The sequence below is a fragment of the Camelina sativa genome, chromosome 3, assembly GCF_000633955.1.
Source record: "Camelina sativa cultivar DH55 chromosome 3, Cs, whole genome shotgun sequence".
Lineage (NCBI taxonomy): Eukaryota > Viridiplantae > Streptophyta > Magnoliopsida > Brassicales > Brassicaceae > Camelina > Camelina sativa.
In genome coordinates, this window is record NC_025687.1 from 26858941 (window position 1) to 26885524 (window position 26584).

At 36.4% G+C, this 26584-nt stretch overlaps 6 protein-coding genes, 1 long non-coding RNA gene and 2 pseudogenes across 8 annotated transcripts in view; 5 read left to right on the forward strand and 4 right to left on the reverse strand.

The window, feature by feature from the left end:
• The window catches only part of LOC104778262, a 1649-nt gene extending 1059 nt beyond the window's left edge, over positions 1-590 (forward strand). Inside the window, exon 2 of the long non-coding RNA XR_766425.1 lies at positions 185-590. This is a non-coding gene — a long non-coding RNA (uncharacterized LOC104778262). The remainder of the gene's footprint in view (positions 1-184) is intronic.
• LOC104778261 (UBP1-associated protein 2C-like) lies at positions 71-3319 on the reverse strand. Its single transcript, XM_010502660.2, has 2 exons — positions 1918-3319; positions 71-1305 (listed from the first exon to the last, which is right to left on the reverse strand). Exon 1 carries the CDS (start codon positions 3205-3207, stop codon positions 1921-1923), a length of 1287 nt encoding a protein of 428 aa, XP_010500962.1. The 5' UTR covers positions 3208-3319; the 3' UTR covers positions 71-1305; positions 1918-1920.
• LOC104778263 (transcription initiation factor TFIID subunit 3-like) lies at positions 3475-5285 on the forward strand. Its single transcript, XM_010502661.2, has 6 exons — positions 3475-3604; positions 3707-4062; positions 4142-4194; positions 4395-4432; positions 4511-4928; positions 5022-5285. The coding sequence occupies exons 1-6, from the start codon at positions 3591-3593 to the stop codon at positions 5247-5249; spliced, it is 1107 nt and encodes a 368-aa protein (XP_010500963.1). The 5' UTR covers positions 3475-3590; the 3' UTR covers positions 5250-5285.
• Positions 5461-6688, reverse strand: LOC104779342 (annotated as a pseudogene).
• On the reverse strand, positions 7219-8971 carry LOC104779343 (annotated as a pseudogene).
• Positions 9285-10184, forward strand: LOC104779345 (agamous-like MADS-box protein AGL97). Its single transcript, XM_010503696.1, has one exon. The coding sequence runs from the start codon at positions 9285-9287 to the stop codon at positions 10182-10184; it is 900 nt and encodes a 299-aa protein (XP_010501998.1).
• LOC104778265 (ABC transporter G family member 10) lies at positions 12963-15277 on the forward strand. Its single transcript, XM_010502664.2, has one exon. The coding sequence runs from the start codon at positions 13324-13326 to the stop codon at positions 15091-15093; it is 1770 nt and encodes a 589-aa protein (XP_010500966.1). The 5' UTR covers positions 12963-13323; the 3' UTR covers positions 15094-15277.
• On the reverse strand, positions 14933-17702 carry LOC104778264 (protein DJ-1 homolog B). 2 transcript variants are annotated; one of them, XM_010502663.2, is made up of 9 exons: positions 17489-17702; positions 17213-17413; positions 16926-17075; positions 16656-16838; positions 16372-16452; positions 15943-16143; positions 15714-15854; positions 15368-15582; positions 14933-15059 (listed from the first exon to the last, which is right to left on the reverse strand). In XM_010502663.2, the coding sequence occupies exons 1-8, from the start codon at positions 17666-17668 to the stop codon at positions 15385-15387; spliced, it is 1335 nt and encodes a 444-aa protein (XP_010500965.1). In that variant the 5' UTR covers positions 17669-17702; the 3' UTR covers positions 14933-15059; positions 15368-15384. The 2 variants fall into 2 exon arrangements, with proteins under 2 accessions (XP_010500965.1, XP_010500964.1); XM_010502662.2 differs by lacking the exon at positions 14933-15059 and having other exon boundaries at positions 15231-15582.
• Positions 18924-21108, forward strand: LOC104778266 (probable beta-1,3-galactosyltransferase 14). Its single transcript, XM_010502666.2, has 6 exons — positions 18924-19477; positions 19854-20006; positions 20110-20292; positions 20398-20511; positions 20593-20735; positions 20887-21108. The coding sequence occupies exons 1-6, from the start codon at positions 19113-19115 to the stop codon at positions 20973-20975; spliced, it is 1047 nt and encodes a 348-aa protein (XP_010500968.1). The 5' UTR covers positions 18924-19112; the 3' UTR covers positions 20976-21108.

The window sequence follows — 26584 nt, forward strand, 5'->3', positions numbered from 1 at the left end:
TTAGAGATTACATTCACATTTTCGAAAAGGAAAAAAGAAAAAGTAGAAACTCCACACCGATCGGTAATAATTTCTTGTTAAAGATGGTTACATATTATAGTAGGTAAAATACACAATTTTTTTGGAAAAAGATGGTTGGTTATATTAGAAGAAAACGTACAACTGTAGCGATACACATTTTAAGGTTACATGTTTTCAAAAGAGTTTGTTTCGTAGTCGTAGTCGTAGTCGTAGTCGTAGTCCTCGTCCTCACACAACCCAAAGTCATATAGCCGCACCCCCAATGTTGCACCGGGAAATCGCCAAACAAGGACCAAATGAAATGTAAAAACAAAAAAGACCAAGCGGTCATGTAAGTTAGTGTGAAAAAAATGATTCCTTACAATGACAGACGACTAGTCTGTTTGTGGACAAAGCGAGATCAGATCAAAGTCTTTTCCTTCAGACCAAGAGGACCAGAGAATATTTAATACCAATTTCTCGTAAAAATGTGGCCACTAAAGCAAGAACTGTCAAATATCAATAGGCCATGGGATATTTTACCCAAACAAAGCCATCATCATTCTCAGAGGAAAAAAATCTAAAAATCTCTGACATTAAAACTCAGAAGGGGAAAGGAATTTGCATATATACCACAAAATCACAAAGAATCAAATAGATTTGTTTACCATCTGAAGCAAACAATGGCACCATCAGATAAACAAGAAACATACTCTTCAAGACACTTCTATCATGTCTGATAGACAATAGGGCTTCCAACGTCTGATTCGAAACGATGAAAGGCAACACAATTTGCTCAGTATATCAAGCTGCTATAGTACATGTTCAACACTTTTATCCTATGAATCAACCAGTCAATCATATGATTCACATAGCAAATCTTCTAGTGCCACTTTCTTTATGTCAAGTAAAGGATTCTGTAGGTAGGTTAACCCAAACGAATGTCCACAGAGATCACAGAGAAGTTACTATGTTGTAGCAAAGACTCACAAGAGTAAAGGAAATTAACCAATACAAAGTAAAGAAAAATACACCAATATTATTAAAAAAAACTCTCACTACTCTGACAAACAAAATCAATCTGCCGACTATGTCTATGAAAGAAAAAAATACAGGATGATATCCTAGTCTATAATCAGTCATAGAGCAACTAGGCATTTCATACGCCAAGACACATTCAGATCAAGTGCAGAGAGAGAGAGAGAGATCAAATCAGCAATACATTCATCAATCCAGAGATTTTAAAGAGGCTGCAATCAGGTAATCACCATTAAGCACAAAAAGCATCTTCTCCCTGTCACAAACCTGAATCAAACATCCATTCACAACTTAATTTGGTCATTAGACAAACAAGCCACTTCAAATGGAAAACTATACTATAAGCAGAAAACAAGAACTCCCCAGCAATGTATGGGAGCCAATGGACAATGTACTGCACCCAATCATACTTTGAAGGTTATTAAAAAGAAAATATGAGAGGAACTAGAAGCTAATGATGATAACGGTTGCAGAAAGAGTAACAGCTTAGGGTATCTTATCTATAAATGAAAGCCAAAGCAGATGAAGAGATTAAATGTACTAATGCCAAATATAACTGAAAAGGGTTCAAGGAGCAACTTTTCTGGTTATCTGCTGTGAGTAACAAAGTAAATACATAAATCCATGGTAACAAGATAATCAGGCATTGCATCATCAAGTAACCACCCAACACAGGCAACTAGCCCAAAGCAGACAATTAAGAAAAACAAAAAAATTCCTAGCAAACAATATTACTAGGCACAGCAACAGGCAAGAGAACTATGCAAAAACAAGTGAAGCATATGTCAATATGCAAGGACCATGCACATGCAACCAAAAAAAGAGCTGCCACACAAGAAGGTAAAACAAAAAGAATGGAATAAGGAAGAACTGTCTCACTGTTCAGTAATTTGGTGGAACATTTGGGTACATAGCTCCAAGAGAAACTCTTGGCACCGGAGAGGAACCAACAGGCTGATGCTGTCCAGGATATGCTGAAGCTGATGAATGTCCATAGTGCCCACTCTCTGGATAACCACCACCAGACATCGAACTGGGTGGCATTCTATACGCCCCACTTCCAGAACCAGGCCCATAAGCACCACCGGAAACACCCATTGATCCTGCACCAAGACCACCATAAGCACCAGTTCCTGCACCACCGTATGCACTGTAATGACCACCGTATGCACCTCCATAGCCACCAGCAGTAGCAACACCCACTGATGATGGTGTGGAATTCATGTGATGCGGTGCTCCTCCTGAATACCCACCATAAGCACCCAACCCAGCAGGTCCACCGTGACCACCAGTAGCTGCGCCATAAGGTCCAGAAGGAGGAACCATACCCATTCCATCACCATGACCGTGACCGTGACCGTGACCGCGACCGTGACCGTGACCATGACCGTGACCAGCACCACCGTCTTGACCTGGTGGCTTTCCTTTCTTACCGTCAATAGCCAACTTACACTGCAAATTCTTACCATCAACCACCTTCATAGGTTCAGCAAGAGCAGCCTGAGCACCTTCAGCAGTCTTATAAACAAACAACGCAAAACCCCTTGATTTACCAGTAATCTTGTCAAAACCCAAAGGACCTTCCTCGATATCCCCATAAGCCAAAAACTGATTCAACAACCTATCCGCCGGCATATCAAACGGAACATTCGCCACATAAATCTTCCTCATGGATATATCCGTAACATGTGAGTTCGTCGTACCTTGATTCCCAGCCGCCGCGAGCTGCGTAACCGTAACGCGCCCATCAATCTTCTTAGACGGCTCTTTCAAAGCAAGCAGAGCTCCATCAACATGTTTAAAAGTCACGAAACCATACCCTTTAGATTTAGCAGTAACCTTATCGAGAATCACGATAGCTTCCTCAAGATCTCCGTAATTGGTGAAAAGAGAACGAAGACCTTCCGTCGTCGTCTCCGCCGCGAGTCCACGGATGAAGAGCTTCCTCTGAGAGATATCGGAATCTGCGGTCGATCTAACGATCTCGAGGATATCTGGATGCCGTACAACAGCTTCTTGCAAGATATCGAGAAGCTGATCAGTAGAGAACCGCTCGATAATCTTCCTAGCGTCATGTGGCATCAATCGAGACGAAACGGCGCCGATGACACCTTCGTTTATCATCGCGATCCCATTCTCATCGAGCTTTCGCTTCTTCAACATATCCATGGTCTGAAAGTTTTTTTTCGCCTAAAATCCTTAACCCTAGTCCCGAGTTTGAGAGAGCGGTACACGAACAAGATGAAGAAGAAAGATGAATAAAAATAATCTTTTTAAGGAAGAAAATAAAAGTCGGCTTGATGCTGTATATAAAAGAGAAGATATGCCTATTTTATAAATAAACTTTGGGCTTAAATGAGGCCCAATAAGTTTAGGCCCAATAAGTTTAGGCCCATTAATGTTCCTTCCATCTTCCTTATCTGTTTAGTTTACTCCCGCTCTCTCTCTCTCTCTGCGGGCGTCACTCTTCATTAATGGCTCTAGCCGGAAAAGTACCTTAGCGTCGGAGAAAAAGGTAGAATTTTTTGTCTCCGGTTCATTTCCGCATCGGAATGTCGCTGCATATGTGAGTGCTTCTCCTTTCTCAAGCTGTTTTTTTTCTTCATATAATTTTGTGATTTGAAATCAATAGAAAAATATTGGTTGATGTGTGTTTTTTTATTGGCAGAGGGGTATCGATGGAGATGAGATACCCATTTCAATCGATTCGTGCTCCAATCCGATGCGCTTGTTCGATTTATTGGAATCTGAAAGAACCTTTCAGTTTGAGAATATCCAATTCACTTGCTTCTTTGAATTCAATTAGAGGATTGGAGTTGAAATCTGTAGGGTCATCATTGTGCAATGTGTTTGAGATTCATAGCAAAGAAGTCAATCCAAGTTTTTTTGAGGTGAAGGCTATGGATAAAGATACTGAAGCTGATAGTGATATGAAGGTTATTAAAGAAGAGGAAAGGAGAAGGAAGATTGGATTAGCAAATAAAGGAAAGGTTCCATGGAACAAAGGAAGGAAACACACTGAAGGTATATAAAAAGATAGCCTTTTTCGATATGGGAATTGCTTCTTCTTTGAGGCTTTGAGTTTGATGCAACATCTTAACAGATACTCGAAGACGAATCAAGCAGAGAACAATCGAAGCTTTGAGAAATCCCAAGGTGAAGTCAAGTAAGATTCAATGCAATTCATGAATATTGTGTTGTGTACATCTTCTATTGTTTACTGTGAGAAGTGAGAACCATATGATGTGAAAGAAACAAATCCAAACTCGCAATGTTGTGTCTTGGGGTTGTTTCTATGCTTAGGTGAAATATTCTGCTTAAGTTGAAAGCTTTGTTTTCTCTTCAATATCTTTCAGGTTCGGAAGAAGATGTCTGACCATCAACAACCACACAGGTAGATTTGTGAGCTATTAAGTGTATATACACCACAATGAAGTTAGGAGCGTATGTAAGCTAAGTTTGTCTCTTGCAGTGATGAAACCAAGGAGAAGATAAGAGCTTCAGTGAAACAAGTTTGGGCAGAACGGTCAAGATCTAAGCGATTAAAGGAGAAGTTTGCGTCATTATGGTCAGAAAACATTGCAGAAGCTGCAAGGAAAGGAGGAAGTGGTGAAGTAGAACTCGTGTGGGACAGTTACGAAAGAATAAAACAAGAGTTTTTATCTGAGCAGCTTCAGTTAGCTGAAGAGAAAGCAAGAGCAAAGGAACAAACCAAGATGATAGCAAAACAAGCTGCACAAGCCAGGACTGAGAAGATGAGGAGAGCTGCAGAAAGTAAGAAAGAACGTGAAGAGAAAGACCGACGAGAAGGAAAGATTCGAAAGCCAAGGCAGAAAAGGGAGAGTCCAACCGTTGCTTCACGTTCTAAACTGAAGAAGAGACTAACAAAGGTAAAAAAAAAAAAAAACTACTCCGTTGATGTCTCTGACAAAACTAGAAAACGACTTGATAATTCATTGGTTTGAATAACTTTATCTTTTCAGATTCGGAAGAAGAAAGCAAGTCTTGGTAAAATCGCTGTTGGAACGGATAGGGTAGTTTCTGTTGCAGCTAAACTGGAGAAACTGGACTTGGAACTGATAAGGAAAGAGAGAACAAGAGGAGATATCTCACTTGCTGATCAGATCCAAGCTGCCAAGAACCAACGAGGAAATGATGTTTTATCGAGATTTGGTCTTTTTTTTGCCATTAGTTCAATGGAATTTGATTGACTCTTTTCAACTCCTAGTTTATAGAGCTATCTCTTTACTTCTTGTGCCACTAAATACTGAAATAAATTGTTCAAAAGAATGACACGAGGATATAAATAAACCAATTATTAAACCAATCACAAAGCAGAGAGACAACTAAGGAACACTGACAATAGTTTCAGTTCCGTATTGAAAAGCTCCTATACATGAAAACCCAAGACAGTTCAACTACTTAACCATGGTATTGATCCCTATTGGGCGGGTATGGCTGCTGCTGCGTTCCACCACCCTGACCTTGCTGTTGGTATCCACCGTTCTGCTGGTCGTTTCCAGACCATCCTCCATTCATGTCCGGTGGTGGAGATCTCCGGTAGATGATTGGGTTGTTACCCGTGTCTTGAATTCTCCTATCGTTCTCTCTTCTCCTCTCCAAGTTCCTGCTACTATCCCAATTGCGAGGCCTGTCATTGCGTCTGTTTCCATAAGCTGCTGTAGCATTGTTTCCATAAGCTGCTCTACTATATTTTTTACCAGGTCTAGCATTGTTCCTCATCCACTCCTCATGATACTTTGGGTCATATGGAACAGCCTTTCCATTAATGAAAGGTTCTCCTGAAAAGAATCATGTCACTTGAAAATTTCAACAACGCTATATTGGGACTACAACGCAAAATTACCAAAGAATAATCAACATACCTCCATAGTCTTTCTTCTTCACATCCATGTAGGAATCAGGAAGAACGTATTTAACCTTAGGCAAATCTGTATTTTCATATATATATATAGATGATATCATAAGAATTCACACCAATGCTTAATTGCTTATAAGTCAAGCAAGCAACAATTAGGCTTTTACCATTGATTTTAAGTGAAACATCTTGTGACACTAGTGCTCCAAAAGCAAAGTAGCATCTGTGCGACACAGAGTATATCTTCATCCTTGCCTCCTCTTCACTGAAATGCCCAATGCACAATGAGAGACATATTTAACAAAAGCAGATATAGAAATAATTCTGAATTCAGAGAGTTATATATATATACATACCTGCCAACGACCTGAGCTAGGGTTTTGATGTAGGAATCAATAATCTCGTCTCTAGTGAGATCGCCTTCAGGGGTATCCATGACAACAAGCCAATGCTCGTAATCACAACCATCGAATTCGAGCTCACTGGTCTCCTTTGGTGGTGCCCGATTCGAACAATTAGGGTTGGGATCATTCAGTGAAGACGAAGTAGCCTGCGTGGACAGATCTCTAGCCGAAAACAGACCACCACGAACCAACAACGTTAAGAATCCAGCAACGAGAGGACGGGAACGGTTCAGCGACGTTGACGCAGATCGAGAAGCCGCAGGGGAATTGGCGAGAGCAGATGAAGAAGCGAAAGACGCTTAAAAAGTAAGGAAAAAGATTTCGCCGGCCGGCCAAGGATGGAACGAGAAATAGTCTGAGTCGCCATTGGAAACGTAAAACCCTTAGAAAATTATATCTGAAGGGTTTTGTACTTTATATATAATGCATGGTGTAAGTAATCAGTAATGCAACAACAAAAACAAAAAAATAAGCGGAAAATGATTTCAGTTTTTTTCGATCTATAAAATTAATTTTTTTTTTTTTGTCATCTGATAAAACCAAAGCAGTCTCAAACAAGAGCAAGTTAATTAATCTTTTAGGAATAAGAATAAAACTCAAAACACCAAAATCTATTAGGAACACAAGTATTTTTTTTTTTAAATAAAATGTAAATTTATTCGAAAAATATGTTTTTACAACAAGTGCATCTTTTCTTAGACTAACTCAGCTTACATATTTAAAAAACTATAGTGCATATGCTTTAAGTTACTTGCAAGACAAGTCAGCAGGCAACCATGAAACTTTGCATCTCTTTGAAGCTGTGTCGAATAGATCCGGTTTCAAACTTGTTGGTCGAGTCGTTGAATCGGATATTTGGAAGGTTGCAGAATGTTTGTAGAGAGTGTAGAGAAGATGGACGACGCAAAAGAAGATAACATTCTAAGAAGATCGATGACGATAAACTACGCACGAGCCACATAATGACCGGTTTCTAACAGGACATAAGGAAACTCATACACCATAAAATTTCACTATACAACTCAAAATCATAAACATTGAACAGAACTACAGAAGGTAGCAGCAGCACCCAAAACTTATGCTATGTTTGAGTTCAGATCAAGTCAATTTGGCCAGATTCGATTGCTCTTTTTACAATCTTGTAACGTATGAAGTAGAGATCATCGCGCTCCATCTCCACAGTCTCGGGGCTCTCTCCTCTGCCAAAAGTAAGTAAAGGCAAAAAAAACCACACTTAGATAACAGAAAGGTTGTGTATAAATGTGTATGGGAAAAAAGAGAATTCTCTCACTCTTCATATAGATTGAGGGAGACAAAGTTGTTGCTTCTACAAAAAGCAAAGGTGTCCAAATGCGGCTGCGGCACTGTAAGTTCACAAATTATAGTATAGTCTTCATTAACACACAGAGAACTCTAGCTACTATATAAAAAAATAGTTCAACTATAATGACAAACCAACTCAGAATATGGTTCACAGTGATAAGGTTAACTGGTTAAGGAAGGTAAGGTACACATATCGTCCACTTCACTTATAAGTGATTGCTTGAGAACCGACTGATAGTTCTCAGGCAACTTAAGCAGTACACTCTCTTCGAAATGCTTTGCTAAATCATCAGCACACCTGTAGATGTAAATCATTCAAATATATATATGACTGATAATGCCCAGCTATTAACGTAAATTTGTAAGAATAAAGTAAGAATAAGCAAACCTTGTATCAAACACCTTCTCTTGCTCAGAAAGCCGTCTTTCAGCTTCTTATGACTTGAGGTTGTGGAACAAAAACTTCTCTATCTGCAACAGTCAAATGGAAACCATTGGAGATACATATATGGCAAGAACTTTGTCTTTACAGCAAACATATTTGTACAACAGCCAACACCTGGTAGTACTACCATCAAGCAAAATCGAAGTGTATTGACTGTCAAGCAAACATTGCATTTCAAATATCACTAACCTCTTCCTACGTAATGATCAAAAGCAGAGTCTAAGCAATAATTTGCAAATATACTTACGAAACATTCCTGTACTACAATTGACACTTAAAAAAAATCAACGTTGATAAAGTCACACCCCTAATCTGAGACTCGTGGAAATAGGGGTGGACAAAAGACAAACAACACAGACCTTGAGGAGCCTAACCCTGAGATATGATCTGAGTAGAAACTGGTTTCTATCCAAATCCAGCTGATAAAAGAGACACCACCAAAGGGTCTTTACCATTTTCCACATAATCCTCAATTGTTTTTTCCTGTAGTTGATGATATTACAAACAATTTCAAAACTCAAAAAATCCCCAACACTAACAAACAAAAATTAGGGTTTTAGAGATTTTTACCACTAATTCGATATGTTCTTTGGCTCTTTCAACAAGAGCTCCTTCGTACTGAAGAATCTCCGGCGCCGCTTTCTCGTTACGCCACGCCCTTTTCAATAGCCCAACGTCCGATGTTGACATCATTGTCTCGTAATCCGCCGATGATCCCCGTTTCCGAATTTGACACCACAAGAATATCACGCGCCGCCTTCTCGTTACGCCACGCCCTCTTCCCCTCTCTCCCTCTCTCTCTCTCTTCTTCGCTAGAATGATTCCGATCAGATCAATTTGGTCGAGTGGGAAATAGAATACACACGACTGCGGATTTTGGCACCAAAATCAAGATCGAGGAAGAAGGGGTTTTAGGGTTCATATCGAGCCTTTACAACAAATGTGTGGGCCTTTAAGCCCATTTGATATTATTTGAACCGACGTAGTAATGGTTTAATTCGGTTTAGTAAATTAATTATGTAAACCGAAAAAATTGAAGTAGAAATAGTTTTGATGTGAGGGTTAAGGTTATTTCCTTTTCCTTATTTACCAATTAGAATTAGGAAATCATAGCAAATTGTTGTTAGGAAATCATTATTACACAAAAAAAAAGAAACTCTCTCTCTCACTAGAAACTCTCTAATCAAAGAAAACAATGGTGAAGAAAGGAGGAATGAAGAGGAAGATAGCGATTAAGAAGATCATAAAGAAGAGCTCTCAAGGACCTATATGTGTCAAACGTCGTAACGGACTCTTCAGTAAAGCCGCTCAGCTTTGTCTCCTCTCCGGTGCACAAGTCGCTGTCTTAGCTACTCCTTCTTCATCTGAATCCAACGTCTCCTTCAACTCCTTCGGTCACTCCACCGTAGATGGTGTTGTCTCTGCTTTTCTCTCGGGACAACGTCCTGTTCCCGTTCCTAATCCTGAGGATGACAAAGCGATGAGGGAGGACGTTGGTATCTGCTTGACTCGTAAGAACTTAGGGTTAGGTTTTTGGTGGAACAACGAGAGGCTTATCAGATCGGAGAATCCGCGAGAGATTAGTGACGCAATTGATTCCATGTGGACGTTGTTGGGTAATCTCAAGGAATTGCGTGCGGATGAAGCTTCTTTCGTTAATGATCATGAGGACCTGAAGAAGAACAACGAGAAGAGCGGTTTTATCTTAGAACGCGCAACTCAAGAGCCGGATCAAACCCTAAATCATCTTCAATCTATTTGTACTACATCTCCGATCATCCCTGATGTTATCGATGATCAGTCCACTTCTCCAGATGATGATTCTCTCATAGCAGTCTTCATTGATGATCTACCTGCAGATACAACTGAAGAACAAGATCAGATCTTCTCGCTTTGTGAAAGCTTCTGCATTACGGACAACAACAACAACAACTCTATTACTGAAGTAAACTTGGATTTCGATCAAGAGCTGGGTATTGATCAACTCATTGATTACGATACTAATTTTGAAAGCTCCCTCGATGAATGGTACACTCATCAGGAAATTGTTTTGAACCTCGATCAGTGTTTTCCATATATCGATCAGCTAAATTGATCCAACTCAAACTTTGAGCTTCACTTTAGGTTTATGTAATATAAGATTTGTGATTTGTTTCTATGATTTGTTGTATTTGTGGTTTATTTCAAATTTTCAATTCTTTGCATTAATCTTCTCAGATCAAAATAGGAATTATTATCTTTAAATCAACTTGTAATCTTATCTGATATTAAATTTGGAAGCAAACCAAAAAGGTGATTATAGAATCAATGAGAGCATTTACAGCAAGAAGCATGACTGTGTCTTTAACAGCAATCTCTGGTTTTCTTGTTAATGCATCTCTTTTGCCCATTCCATGAGATTTCTTCAGGAGATTGTTTGTAATCATGATGGGTCAGTTTCATCAACTTCTAGCATTCTCTACCTCGAACAGTCTAAAACTGTTAATATCATCATTCATGTACCTTGCTTATTCTGCGACGTCTCAAAGTATATCATCATTCACGTTCACGTACCGTGAGCTGAGCTGTAAGGGAACTCAATGGTCTCTTTCTGATGAGCTTTGCGTGAGCCTCTGCGTGTATAGGCAGTGAAATTCTCTCGGTGCAGTCAAGGTAGCACCCGTAGTTCCCCATGTCACTCAGTTTCAGGGTCAAAACTGCACCATTCTCCCCTTCCTACACAAGTTATATGGTGATCAATGTACACATGAGAAACCAAACACATCTAATTGAAAGATTGAGCATTTGATTTTACATGATGAAGCAGCTGTTGTATGAAGTCGTTGCATTGCTTTATAGTTCCGCGAAACCTGATCGCACTGGCTTTGACATTCACATGTGTGGAGATGGTGGCGTATGTATGAATTGGCTTCCATTGGAACATGTTTTTGAACTTCAGCTCTGTTGAGTTATATAAGCTCCGACGGTAAGTTTGTCAGCAGAAACCCATCAGTGACTTCCACAGAAAACGTTACTACAAATTGAGAATCACCACCTGAAATTTTGAACTTCAGGATATATACTCCTATATATAGCTGAAAGTGAGTGAGTTGTCTTGTTAACATTACCGGGGAAATGAACAAGATCTGGATCTCCAGCTGAAAAGTTGAACTTGTCTCTTTCCGGGTGAAAGATGATCAGTGATTCACTCCCATTACTCTCGGATCATTGACAGGTTCAACGAAAACCGGAACATCCAGATGATTGATCCCATTCTTGTTCTTTGTTGACAGCCGAAGAGAATCAATACCAACAAATTGATCATTGCTGAGGCAGACAAGACCAAAGAATTAAAACAGAGGTCATACAGTATTTTAATATGCAAAAATAAAGTTTGGTTTCATAACATATATCATGTATGATGAACTTTTGTTTTGAGGATATGATGTAATGTGATCATTATATACATACATATAATCTGATCAATGGGTTGAAACAGTGTTAACCATCACACAAAACGTTTGTTTTGCTATTATCAATTAGGCCAGACAAAGAGAAACAATGCCATGAGTTGAGTTAAAAAAGATTTAAACTGAAAATTGTAGGGCTTTACCCCGAAGGGATCCCTTCCAAAAATTCTCAAAGGTTTTTACACCTAAGAGGGGGTTTGGAAATAGTTTTCAACCAGCAATAGACGTGCCTCGGTTAGAACCTCACTAGCTGCGTCATTGCCCCAAGCGCAAAGATAAGTTTCTTTCAACAAATGCCTCTTTATCAACTTGATGTATACTTCCGATGTGGGACTCTTCCAAAGTACTACTAAATATGGATTTCCAAAAGTTAACATTCCTAAGGGTGTTGTTAAATTAAAGAAAGAAGTACTTAGTATGTTTAAGACTGAGATTGGTAGAGGCCGCGCGAACGCAGGCCTCCTCTGCCACAAATAATGACGCAGGCTCTCCCACTTGGGGAGACCTTGAGCTAAGCACCCCTCCTTTATGTGCAATGGAGGTCACTAGCTTAGGCCACTCCTCTTCTTGATCAAGAGTTGACCCCGTCCAGGTAAGTACTTTTCTAGTTCGGTCTACATCTTCTCTTATACTCTGCTTCTTCAATCATTCCTTCAGTTCTAACCGATGTGGGACTGATATGTTTTCATAAGAAACGACGTGAGTTGTGTGTGTAATACACATGATGGGCCGTACGTTAACAAGACCCATTTGTGTTTATTTCTAATTTTCTAGGGTAGAAAAGCTCTTACTTAGGGTTCGGTTGTTTGACTGGTCTTTTATCTAGTATGGTCGATCCATGTGGCCCTGCTGGTTATAATTTTGAATACCCGTTTACTGGCTCTTGTTTGAATTTTTCGTACATTCAGCAATACTGATCCAAGCAAACCAAAGAAGCAAAATGTTCGATCCAGTTCCAAACCAATCCGAACAAACCGAAGAAGCAACATATACCTTTCATAGTGTGTTTAACAAGCAAACATTTTTTCTCAAAATAATCAAATTAGCTAGCAAGTTGGTTTCTTAGGAGAGTATTCAATCCTTATTTCCTGAACGCGAAACCTCAAAATGGCACAGGAGTTCGAAACACGTAATCAGTTTTGTAGGTGATAATACTACTACTCCATATAACCACCAAACTGGGTAGAAAAAATAAAACTAATAAATTAGATAAAACAAGTTCACCAACAAGGCAAACACATTTCACGGTCAACTTTTCAGCTCACCCGAATTTAGATATCTCCATAAGAAACCAATTTCTTTCTAACTATTTTTTTTTTTTTGCTTTTTGTTGTACCTCTTCACAATTCTTAAACCCAATATAAGAAAGATACAAAATATTGTAATTTCTTATTATATTTTTTTTGGTCAACCAATTTCATTAGAGTTCATCTGACTGTATCAATATATTAGTTAAGAATTTATGAAGAAAGCATTTTCATTTTTTTTGTCATACAAAATTAGTATACAATTTGAAAGCTTGGAATTATAAATATCTTTGATTTTTAGTTATAGTCAAATGCTTTTCGGTATTCATGGAAGGCAATGAGAGAAAGCTTATTAAAGTCTTCAAGCTTTTGAATGTATGAATAATATAAGCTGAGAGGTTCCTTAAAGTTTGGTGTGTTAGTTCATCTTCTCTACCATTTATTCTTCACTTAATCTCACACTCTTTGTTCAGTTTTTTAATATCTCTATCTTCTTAATCAAAGTTTGATGCTTTCTTTTCCCATCTTTCTTTCTTAGATGGAATTACCGGTGAAAGCTCCTATTCCCGGTGGCCGGAAAATCTCATATAGGCTAGAAACCAATAATCTATCATATCGATTAGGTGGAAACACTCCAAAGTTTTCTAATTTATGTGGTTTCTTGAGTGAGAAGGAAGAAAAAGTTATCTTGAAGGATGTTTCTTGTGATGCAAGATCCGCAGAGATCACTGCCATCGCCGGTCCTAGTGGGGCTGGAAAAACCACGTTGCTAGAGATTCTCGCTGGAAAAGTTTCTCATGGGAAAGTTTCAGGGCAGGTGCTTGTTAATGGTAGGCCTATGGATGGTCCCGAGTACAGGAGGGTTTCAGGGTTTGTGCCACAAGAAGATGCTCTGTTTCCGTTTCTTACGGTGCAAGAAACACTGATGTACAGTGCGCTCCTAAGGCTGAAGACTAAGAAGAAAGATGCAGCTGCAAAGGTGAAGAGGCTGATTCAAGAACTTGGTCTTGAACGTGTTGCGGATTCAAGGATCGGTCAAGGAACACGATCTGGAATCTCTGGGGGAGAGAGAAGAAGGGTTTCTATTGGAGTTGAACTTGTTCATGATCCAAATGTTATATTGATCGATGAGCCAACCTCTGGTTTGGATTCAGCGTCCGCTCTTCAAGTTGTGATGCTTCTCAAAGATATGACGGTTAAACAAGGAAAAACCATTGTTCTGACGATTCACCAGCCTGGTTTTCGCATACTTGAGCAGATAGACCGGATAGTGTTGCTCTCTAATGGGGTGGTTGTTCAAAACGGATCGGTTAATAGCCTTCATCAGAAGATTAAGTTCTCCGGTCACCAGATACCTCGGCGTGTAAATGTCTTGGAGTATGCAATTGATATTGCAGGGAGTCTTGAACCGATCAGAACACAGAGTTGCAGAGAAATCTCATGTTATGGTCATAGCAAAACATGGAAGAGCTGCTACATTAATGCGGGAGAGTTTCAACAATCTGATTCTCACAGCAACTCAGTGTTAGACGAAGTGCAGATACTTGGGCAAAGATCTTGCAAAAACATCTTCAGAACCAAGCAATTGTTCACAACCAGAGCTCTACAAGCCTCCATTGCGGGTCTTATACTCGGTTCAATTTACTTGAACGTGGGAAATCAAAAGCAAGAAGCGAAAGTCTTGCGAACCGGGTTCTTCGCATTTACCCTCACTTTCTTGCTATCTTCTACAACAGAGGGACTTCCAATTTTCTTGCAAGACCGGAGAATCCTAATGAGAGAGACATCGAGAAGAGCTTACAGAGTTTTGTCTTATGTTTTAGCAGATACCCTCATCTTCATTCCCTTCCTGTTGATCATAAGCATGCTCTTTGCTACTCCGGTTTATTGGCTGGTTGGTCTCAGAAGAGAGCTAGACGGGTTCTTCTACTTCTCATTGGTGATATGGATTGTTCTTCTGATGTCAAACTCTTTTGTTGCATGTTTCAGTGCTCTTGTCCCAAACTTCATAATGGGGACATCAGTAATCTCAGGTCTCATGGGATCTTTCTTCCTCTTTTCTGGGTATTTCATCGCGAAGGAGAGGATCCCGGTTTACTGGGGGTTCATGCATTATCTCAGCCTCTTCAAGTATCCATTTGAATGCCTGATGATCAACGAGTATCGAGGAGACGTGTTCTTAATACAACAAGACCTCAAGGAGTCTCAGAAATGGAGCAATCTTGGTGTCATGGCAAGTTTCATCATCGGGTACAGAGTCCTTGGATTCTTCATCTTATGGTACAGATGTTACAGAACAAGAAGCTAGGTTAATAACAATGATCTGCAGATATAATTTAATTTGTTTTGTAATTTTAAAAGAAATTTTACTTTTCTCATATTCTTTCTTTTTGGTCCGCACCTTATATTCTAAAATTCGCAATGTAAAGAAAAAAAACATTCTGATGAATACTGAGTAACCTCGTTTATATATAAGACATTATTAAGCATCAGACTCAGTACAAAGCTCACCACAACATAGGTTCATTCATTAATAGTTTGATACTAAAGACTTCTTTCTTTCTTATTAAAGTCACTCTTACCTAAGATACTCATGAGTTTACACAAGTGTTGCCTTTGCGAGCTGAAGTCCTTTCTCGCGCCCGTAAAACTTTTCTACAATTGCAAGTGCAAACTCCAATGAGGTTCCTGGACCCCTGCTTGTTATGAGATTGCCGTCAACCAAGACTCTATGCTCGATGTGACTCTGGTCCGACAGTTTGCTGCACATTGCTGGGAACGCCGTTGCCTTCTTACCCTGTACAAACATAAAATTGTGAATATTGATTACAGATAATTCCATGGCATCAGAAATATAGACATGATCCTACGCATCTGAGTCTCTATAATGTGTAAGCTATCGTGAATTCTCTCTCGCTTTGTTTGTACCTTGAGTAAACCATGTGGCTCAAACACGAGAGCAGGAGAAGCACAAATTGCTCCATATGGTTTGTTTGATTCCGCCTGCTTCTTTAACATACTCACTAGCTTCTCCGAACTTGCAAATGCTTCAGCACCACCGAGACCACCCTGTGAATTGAAAGAGAAGCTCATCATGCTGGCTGTCAATGAATTTTGAAATCATAAACTTTTGTCAGTTGAAGAAGTTAGCACTCACAGGTAACACAATCAGATCGTAGGAATTCCTTTCAGCCTCATCGAGAAGTACGTCTGCCACTAACTCGACTTTACGAGATGCGACCACTTCCAAACTGTTACCAAGTGCAGCAACGACGACATTTGCTTTTGCCCGCCTCAGGACATCAATGATAGCAACAGCTTCCATTTCTTCCGAGCCATTTGCAATGGGTACAAGAATCTGAAAAGGAAAACCATTAATTAAGACAGACAGATACCTGAGCTCATCAAAGCCAGTGTGGATAATTTTGCCAGTCAACTATTTTTTATTTTGATATTCATCATATAACCACCTGATTGCAGCTTCTGCAGCCAGATTATCTCTCACATTACAAATTTAATTAACCATCAGATAGAAATCATCTGCAAATGTTAAGGGTATAAACCCAAGCGGACAGTTGAAAGTTACCTGTGGGGTACCGTCAAATGACCAGTTGACTTGGTTAAGCTCAGTAATAGTATACTCATCACCAGGGTTGGGACGCATCACCTGATATGCAAAGGGAAAGAAGAGAGACTAAGAGGTTACCATGTAGTAAACACTATGCTATTATTAGATAAGCGCTCTCCTCGAATCAGCTACTTCATCTATCTTTTTGTGCTAAGAGCCATCTTGAACAGAAATTGGTCCATACGGTCAATAATTTGCGGGATCAAATTGAGGTTGATAGAACAGTCAGGGACAAGACATACCAAGGGGCCTGAGACTTCAACAGCTTTCTCTTTCCCAAGAAGTTGCTCCACAAGCGTGACAGAGAACTCCATGGTGGTTCCAGGGCCTCTACTGGTCACTATCTTCCCATCAATTTCAACTCTTGACTCAACAGCTGTTGCACAAGTTGCTAGTTTCTCCATAAAAACCGGATAACATGTTGCCTGCAAGGAACACATACGTGATTTACAAAACTAAATACAAACTCAAAAGAAAGAAAACTTCTTAAACGATGATCACTACATACATACCTTTTTACCCTCTAATAGACCCCAAGTACCAAGTGCCAATGCAGGCGCACAACAGATAGCAGCGTTAAGTCGTCCATCAGTATCTTGTTTCTTCACCATATTCTCTAAAGGTTTACAGTTCTTAAGAGTCTCACCACCGGGAAGTCCTCCCTTAACCAATCATAAAGAACATAAGCAATCAAATACATCTAATTGCATAGCAATGATCTCCAACAGAGTATAAAAACTAGCGATTAGCTTCAATTCTGCAATTATATACTAAATCTGGAGCGATCTCATAGACGTACCGGGAGCATAATAAGGTCGAAAACGGAGTCAGTAATCTCAGAGAGAAGAGTATCGGCGACCATCTTGATGCCATGGCATGCGTCAACCCCGACCTGATTCTCCACGGACGCCACCGTTACATCCGCCCCGCCTCGCCGCAGGACATCGATCATCACCACCGCTTCAAACGGCTCCGTACCATGCGCAACGGGAATCAAAACCTAATTAAGACACATCGGATTCATCGAGAGAAATTATAGGGTTCATAGTAGAACGAAATCGATGATAACGATTACCTTCTTAGTAGTAGATGAAGCCATAGTTGCAGAGATAGAGAAGGATCGTCGATTTATACGAAGAGAGGTTCGTCTGGAAGATTCAGAAGAAGAGGAGTGACGGAGTTTATTAGTGCTAGTAAAGGGAGTGACAGTGATTGGATTAAAATAGCGATGATGACACAACAACGACGACGCCATTGACGTTTTTTTTTTTTTTTTCGTTAAACTTTGATGAAAGAGAAGCTCACTGATGAAACGAGCTTTATTATGACGTGTCTTAATCGGATTGGTTTGAAAGTGACAATGAGCCACTAATCTTTACACGTCATAGATAAAAACGGCACATAGTTGATTAAGACGAGAACAACGTCCCGGTTAACGGTTTTGTTCATGCACTTGTTGCCGTTTGATATCTACATAATTATTCCATAATACTACATTTTTTATAAAAAAAATTAGATGTATGAGAAAATAAATCATAAGACATAAGCTACGGTCTTAAAAATGGAGATGAAGATACAAAATCTTAGAGTTAGGTGGCTTCGTGTCTTAAACCTTAGCATTGAAGCAACTTCTTATGATTAATTTTAAAGATTTAAAACTATTATGAAAAAGACATATGTACGTCGGATTTTCATGAATATTCCAAAGGATATGTGTTGTACTGCTGTTGTTTCAAAATATAAAATGTTTTTAGAGATTTTTTTTGTTTCATAATATTGTCTCCTTTTCAAAATATATGATGCTTTAACAAAAGCATGCAGATTAAGAAGTATTTACTTTTTAAAAGTTCAACCAATCAGAAACAATACTGCATAATAGATAATATTAATTTAATCAAAAAGATACATAGAAACTTAAAAACATCATATATTATGAAACAAAAAATATCTCTAAAACATTATATATTATGAAACGGAAGAAGTATATGATGTTTTCAAGTTTTTATGCAAATTTTAAATTAGTTTAGTATTTCATATTATGCAGTATTGTTTCTGATTGATTCAACTTGTTAAAAGTAAAGACTTCTTAATCTGCATGTTTTAGTTAAAATATCCTATATTTTGAAACGGAAAGAGTATTTTATTTTTTTTGTTCACCCAAGATATACTGTATTTTGTATCTAAATATTTTTTTATTTTACTTAAAATATTAAATTTGTTGGGTTAGCTGATCTATGTTTGAATCTAAAAAGCAGCATTGATGTGATTAATTCATTTAATTGTCGATATATTTAGTCAAATAAACGTTAGCCTAATTGGCGTTAATGCTATAAATGCTTTTTCCCTAACATTAAAACAACTAAAAACTTCAACAATTTTTACAACTAAAAAATCAAAAGAATTAGTATTAATTAAGAACTAATCTGTAAGACCATTTTCAATGGATTTTCCCTATATTCTCCTCTATAATAGTATAATAGAAATAAATTTTGCTCCAACCATTCCTATTCCCATTTCTATTCCCACTCTAAAATAGAAGATGCTCTAAATTCTCAATCCTCTTAACAAAAACATCATAATTAACGAAACTTAGTATAAATATGTGACCGAATCCGAAATATTGGATCGGAGGGAAACAAAAAAAAAAACAAACCCGTGACGCCATTAACAAAGAGGTCGAGCTTGCTTGACACCACACAATGCATTCTCCTCGTAAGTTATTCCACGCGCGTTCATCACTCGCCACGCGCCGATCAACGGCTCTCGTCGTATTAACTTCCCTAGCTATCGGAATCGCCGGTTTCACGTTTGGACTCGCGGTGATTCTTTTACCCGGCCTCCGATTAACCGGGCGTAATTGCTTGACGAACACTCCTCCGAAGACTGTGCGAGTCGTTTGGGACGTCACCGGAAACAGTAATAATGGCGACGTTGGTGGTGGTGGCGAAGGGAAGAGGCATAAGGTTATGGGATTCGTTGGTATTCAAACCGGATTCGGATCTGCTGGCCGGAGACGATCACTTAGGAAGACTTGGATGCCGTCAGATCCCGAAGGACTTCGACGGTACTGATTCAATTTATTCATTCTCTTCCCATCATTGTTCTTGTGAGTATCTATTGAATTGATAGCTTCAGGACGTTTGTGGAATCATTGCATCACTTAGAATTGGTTTGATCTAGATTTGGATTAGCAAATCTGAGAGATTTAAGAGATTTATGAGGATCTTACTTAATGCATTGATCAAGATCAGGTGCTGATTAGTGAACTTTGATTCTTTAATGTCTCACCAGATTTAAGAAATTAGAGTTTGATGAACTTAAGTGTTCTTGTTTTGCTGTAGTATATATTGAATCTTGGATGCTTTCACGATTTTAGATGGATCTGCTTGTGTGTTTGCCTTTTTTTTTTTTTCACTGAGTAAGACTGTTGTTATATGTAGCTTGGAAGAATCTACGGGATTAGCCATCAGGTTTATGATAGGGAAAACGAAGAACGAGGAGAAAATGGCTGAGCTTAGAAGGGAAATCGCAGAGTATGATGACTTTGTACTGCTAGATATCGAAGAGGAGTACAGTAAGCTCCCTTACAAAACGTTAGTAAGAGTGATTTCGTTTTCTCACAGATCATATCTTAACACAATATGATTCAAAAGACTCTAATCCGTGGTTGTTTTTATTCATTCTTTGTTGTTATAGTTTGGCGTTCTTCAAAGCTGCATACGCGCTTTATGATTCTGAGTTCTATGTCAAAGCTGACGATGATATATACTTGAGGCCAGATAGACTCTCTCTGCTATTGGCTAAAGAGCGGAGTCACTCTCAGACGTACCTGGGATGCTTGAAAAAGGGTCCGGTTTTCACAGATCCTAAGCTTAAATGGTAAGGATGAGTTCAAACGCAGATCTTAACATAAAGAAGGCAAGTACAAAACTGAGAACTAATGTATGCTTGAAAACTGGTGGGATTAAAATTGAAACTTTGCAGGTATGAACCATTGTCTCATCTTCTGGGAAAAGAGTACTTTCTTCATGCTTATGGTCCGATCTATGCTCTCTCTGCCGATGTGGTAGCAAGTTTGGTTGCCCTCAAGAACAACAGGCATGTTCTGTTGTATAACTTGGCAAAAGATAGCGGTTCGTTTTCCTTAGTAAAGAAATAAAATTTTGTGTGCAAATGCAGTTTCAGGATGTTTAACAACGAGGACGTAACAATAGGTGCGTGGATGCTGGCAATGAATGTCAACCACGAGAACCATCACGTCCTTTGCGAACCAGAATGCTCGCCTTCCTCTGTTGCTGTTTGGGACATCCCTAAATGCTCAGGTTCTGTGTTTTTTATTTCTATAACTTTCAATAGTAGTAGTATGATTAAACACTATACGTGATTCTGTTCTGTCTTTCAATTTAACATCATAACAAACTAAGACAACCATTTGATCATAAGTTTTGAAGAGTGAATCTGTAACTGGTGCAGGTCTGTGTAACCCAGAGAAAAGGTTGTTGGAACTTCACAAGCAAGAAAGCTGCTCGAAAAGCCCGACTTTGCCATCAGATGATGAATGATATTATTTGTCTTATCACCTTGAAATGTCCTTATAAACATCTTCTCAGTGGTCGAAGCTCTCTCACTTGCAGCTTAATTTCTTCTGGCGAACCTGTGTTTCACATAGATTCAAGTTTAAGAGTTTCACTCAAACGAGGAGCTCAACAACAAAAGACAGGCCAGCGAGCAAACAAACTCAAAAGATAAGCACATGGATTAAAATTTAAAAATAACTTTGCTCCAAAAGCAAAAAGAAGATACTAATTAATTAATTAATTAAAACATAAACTGTTTTGTTAGAAGAGCCATTATACAAGGCAAGAAGTTCCAACATAGAACTTCACAAATCATAAACCACACAATTCCAAAGGTTCATTACCAACTAATTAGAGCTGGTAAATGATGTATTCGTTGGACCCAAATTCGTCCACTCCTTGGAGAATTCCCAAACTCCCATCCATCATCAGCTTGTCGGGAGTTATCAAACCTTTTGGAAGTTGAGAGTATATTGTTGGTTACTTAAATATTGGGGATAGTTGCCGAAAATACACATAATTTCTGGAAAACCTCAAACATTGGTTATTTACTTGTTTATATGTACTTAAAAAGATCTTATACTCTAATATCTAATATCTAATATGTATTGGTTATTCAAAATATCTAATATATTGAGATTTATAATTGTGACTAGATAAGGCTCACGTTATTACGCGGGTAAAAATTAATAAAAAAATATTAAGAATAATTAAGTAGTAATTTACATGTTTTTAGATTTTATCTTGTAACATTTTAATATTGAATATGAACCTCCCATATTTCATTTTCATACTCTCTTAGTTCCATTATATAAGAGTTTTAAAGTTTTTTTGCTCTATTTTATAATATTTTCTCAAATTTCTATTTATAATATTTATTAATATAACAATGTATTACTATTTGAACTATGTATTTTCCTATTGGTTGATGTTTTATAAATGACAGAATATTTATCGTTTATTGATCTTTATGCTTTTACCAAAAATTCTTATAAGACAGGGAGTACCATTTAAATATCTATACCATCGTAATAAACAATATTTTACGTTTAATTACGCATTTCATCTTAATGCATAGAACTTTATATTTTATATCAAATACAATTAATACATCATATCGAATCTATATCTTAGTAAGAATTGAAAATACAAATAAAAATTAACAAAATATAATTCGCAAAAACTGTATCAACATTATTTAAGATATATTTGTTATGTTATTATCTCATAAGTACTAATTTTTAATTCATGTCTTAATCAATTTTAAATGAGTGGAATTCATAAAATAAAAACATATACAAAGATATAGAGACATTCTCATCAAATAACTGAAGATTCATTCCTATAAAATATAATTTATTTCAAATTATCTTACGTTTTGACATATGCATTACAAAAATACATGTGTTGAAATTATAAAATCAGACATTTAAAAATTACTAATATTCTTAAATGATTTTTTTTCAAAATGATACATATTAATATATGAAAATTTTCTATTCTAAAATAAATTTCATCGTTAGACATTCACTTTAGTAATCACATTTAACTATCTATATCATTGTAAAATCATAATTCACTAAGATATATTTGTTATGTTGTTATCTCATAAGTACTAATTTTTAATTCATGTCTTAATCAATTTTAAATGAGTGATATTCATAAAATAAAAACATATACAAAGATATAGAGACATTCTCATCAAATAACTGAAGATTCATTCCTATAAATTATAATTTATTTTGAATTATCTTACGTTTTGACATATGCATTACAAAAATACATATGTTGAAATTATAAAATCAAACATTTAAAAATTACTAATATTCTTAAATGATTTTCTCAAATTGATACATATTAATATTTGAAAATTTTATATTCTAAAATAAATTTCATCATTAGACATTCATTTTAGTAATCACATTTAACTATCTATATCATCGTAAAACCATAATTCACTTCTTCATGCATTAGAGTTATAATTTTAATAATAAAAATAATATGAGCATCATATGAGATAATATGTATATTGGTTAGTATTTTAAATTTAACAATAAAAATAATCAGTAAAAGAAAGCAGTTAACATCCACAAAATTTTTGGAAATCCAAAAATATCTTAAATATTATTATTCTATATCTCATAATTTCATAAGTAATACTTTTGTCAATTTTCATCAATTAACAAAAATATATTCCTACAAACTCATTTTTTCTATTTTTTTCTATCGTTGTATTTATACTATAACGATAAATACAATTTATATCCAACTAAAATTATGTTAAATAACTGATATTATTCTTTTTTTCCCCAACCATTGGGCCACAACAGGCTGGCCCATTAGTCTAATCCTAATGCAAAGAGCGGGACTCGATCCTTGGTGTGATGATGCCTTGTGCATTAAAGACTTATCTTTGGCCACTACGCTAAGGTCACTTCACTGATGTTATTCTTTTTAACTTTGTTATTTATTATTTATTGATTAATATACATGCTTAATAAATTAAGTTTTTGCTTACACATGTCAAATTGTATTGAGAACACACATATAATATAATTAGCATATATTGGAAAATATATTGATTTTGTTAGTTTTCCTTTTTGATTTAGAAAAATATTTTTTTAAAAAATATAAACATATAAAATTCTGTAAATATAATATAATATTTATAAAAAAAGAAAATTTTTGGCACGTGTCAACATCTAATCAATATATTTGACATGTGTCAAGATCTTATTATTGAGTAATAGTTTTTCTTTTTGATTTAGAAAAATATTTTTTTTAAATATATTCATATAAAATTTTGTAAATATAATTAGCTGTCTTATTATATTTATAAAAAAAGAATTTTTTTTGACACATGTCAAGATCTTATTAATGAGTAATTTTGACTTCAAACTTTATATAATAAGATTTTGGATATTTAGGTTATTCCAAATATAAATATATATATATATATATATATATATATATATTTGTATTTTGATATTTTTGGGTCATATGAATATCCAATTAAGTTCAAATTACATAATCTTTATTTGGTATACTCTCCTAGTCACTGATTCTTAACGGTTCCGGCTCTTCGGATAAAGAAATCTACGATCCATTCAAATTTTTCTAAATATCAACTCGGGTTCATTACCTCTAAATATTGGATTGGTTCGATTCGGTTCCGATTGTTTTTCAATGTCATTTATTTGGAGTACAACAAAAATTAATTTGAGATTCACATGCTTACAAACTGAGAATACATCATTGTGCACATGTACATAGTGATGTGAATAAATGGTAAAATATATTAAATATGGTGCTTCATTTCAAATATTGTCTATATTTAGTGCTTATGAACATATCAATTTGGTTTTCATATCACATTATGATGAAATATACTATATTTGATTTGATAAATTTAAGAATGTTGGTGATGTTAACGTGATTGGATTCAATACTCTTCTTATAATCAGTGTGGAAGAGGGAAAAGCGGATGATGAAAGCTCGTAGAAGATTCTACGTAAAAGAGAAAAAAAAATCAACTGAAAATGGAAATAAATCTAAGGAGAGAAAACTTAAGTTCCAAAACAAATATTTTACAAGTCCTAAGATGAGCATTAAATGCATTTGAAAGGTGGTATTCCAACAAAGTGAGTTTATGATTTCACCATGAATCAAGGGTACAAACCCAACAGAACAAAACATAACAAGAAGTTTACAACGAAAATCGAAGACATTGAAGATAAGATGAAAGGAATAGCTACAATTTATGGTGGACAAGTTGTTGGCTTATTGAGCTGATGGATGCGTTGTTTGTTGCGAGGATATCCGAGTCTACTTCAAGTGCTGCAAATGTATCATGATGCGCACATTGATTTACCTCCTCTTGCTGCGACATACCTTCCTGAACTTGAAACAGTCATTGCTGCAATCCACTTGCACGCAATGGATGCCTCTCCAGTTGTGAACCTCATCAAAGATGTAAGAGACTTCATTGAAACCATTAGCTGGCGTGTTAGTCCGTAAATTATGTTTGATGGTTTCTTACTCTCTAATCACCGTTCTGTTAGGGAACCTAATATAACTCATTTATGTAATGGGCACAATGCCCCACATTTTAAGTGATTGATTAAGGATTTGATTTAGGGTTTATGTAATGGACACAATTTAAGTATGTGATTATAGATTTTATTTAAGTATTTGATGATGTATTATTTATTTAGATTAAAAAAAGTGAGTTTATCATATTGTTTCCTACGAGAGTTAGTCTATCATGTTGAATAGTTTAACTTTGGATATACTATTAAATCTTTGATAAAAAAAAGGATATACTATTAAATCTATCACCCTAATATTAGAGTAAGAAGAGTAAGAAAAAAAATCCATGTATCAAAAATGATCATAGATAACTTGAAGGGAAATAAAAGGAAAATAAATGAAAGTTAACTATTTTATAACATTCACAAAATATCAAATCATAGTGGACAAAACTATCAAAAGATGCAAAAAAAAAATATTATCACAATCAATCCACCACTTTGTGGATCAAAATTATAATTAACCAGTGTTACCAATGTGTGTAATTCGATTTCGTTAATCAATGTCATGAATAAGAGAGCTGGATTTGGGTTAGATTAGGAAATGGAAGTCAAAATGGCTTCTTAGGCCCAATTATGGGGATTCTTTGAAGGCGATAACGAGCAGGAAAAAAATAAAATAAAAAAGACAAAATGTTTTGAACTTGCATACTGTATTTACGTGAGATTTTGGAATCCAAGTACACTATTAAAATTTACATTAAGAAAACAATTATATACATTTCTTTGTAAGGTGACGAGTTAAAAACTAGATGAAAATAAAATGAAAATGAAAGGATTGTGTCATTATGTTCCACGTGGGGGTGGCTCGACCTCTGTGTACTATCATGTGCTGAATCTAGAGAAGCATTCATTATCATTATTCATTTAGTCTTCTAAATCTTCAATTCTGAACCATTTCACTTTTCCAATTTTGAAAAAAAAAAATCCTTTTCCATATAATTTATAGTATCTTGAAAAATGTATATATATAAATTTAATTATATATAAGACTAAAAAACAAATGTCCGTACTACATATCAAGCAAGATTTGAGGGGAAAAGAAAGATAGAAACATTCTAATAAGAGTGAGTGACTGAAACCATTTTGGGTTTTCTGAATTTCTTAGTTTCTGCTTATCTCTAGACTGTGATACCTCTTTTGGACGAGAGATGTCTCAGTTTCACTCCTTTGGAACTTGCATTTTCCATTTTCGTCTTTAACATTTTCTTTTCTCATCCACTTTTTGTGTGATGTGTAAATCAGTCTGATTTAGTTTTCGATTTCTATTATTACACTAGTAATTTGTTGAGCTGTTCTGTTTCGATTTACTTTTTTGGTTTTCGAAATTTTCAATTTTATCAAACTATAATTAAAAATACTTAAATAGCTAAATAATAAAGTTACTGCAAAAACAATCGGCCTATAAACTATATATGATGCAATTATGATGGCAGTGGGGTTTTTTTTTGTCCTGGCAAAAGAAATGTAATCAAATAAATGATTCATCTGCATCGTGTATAAATC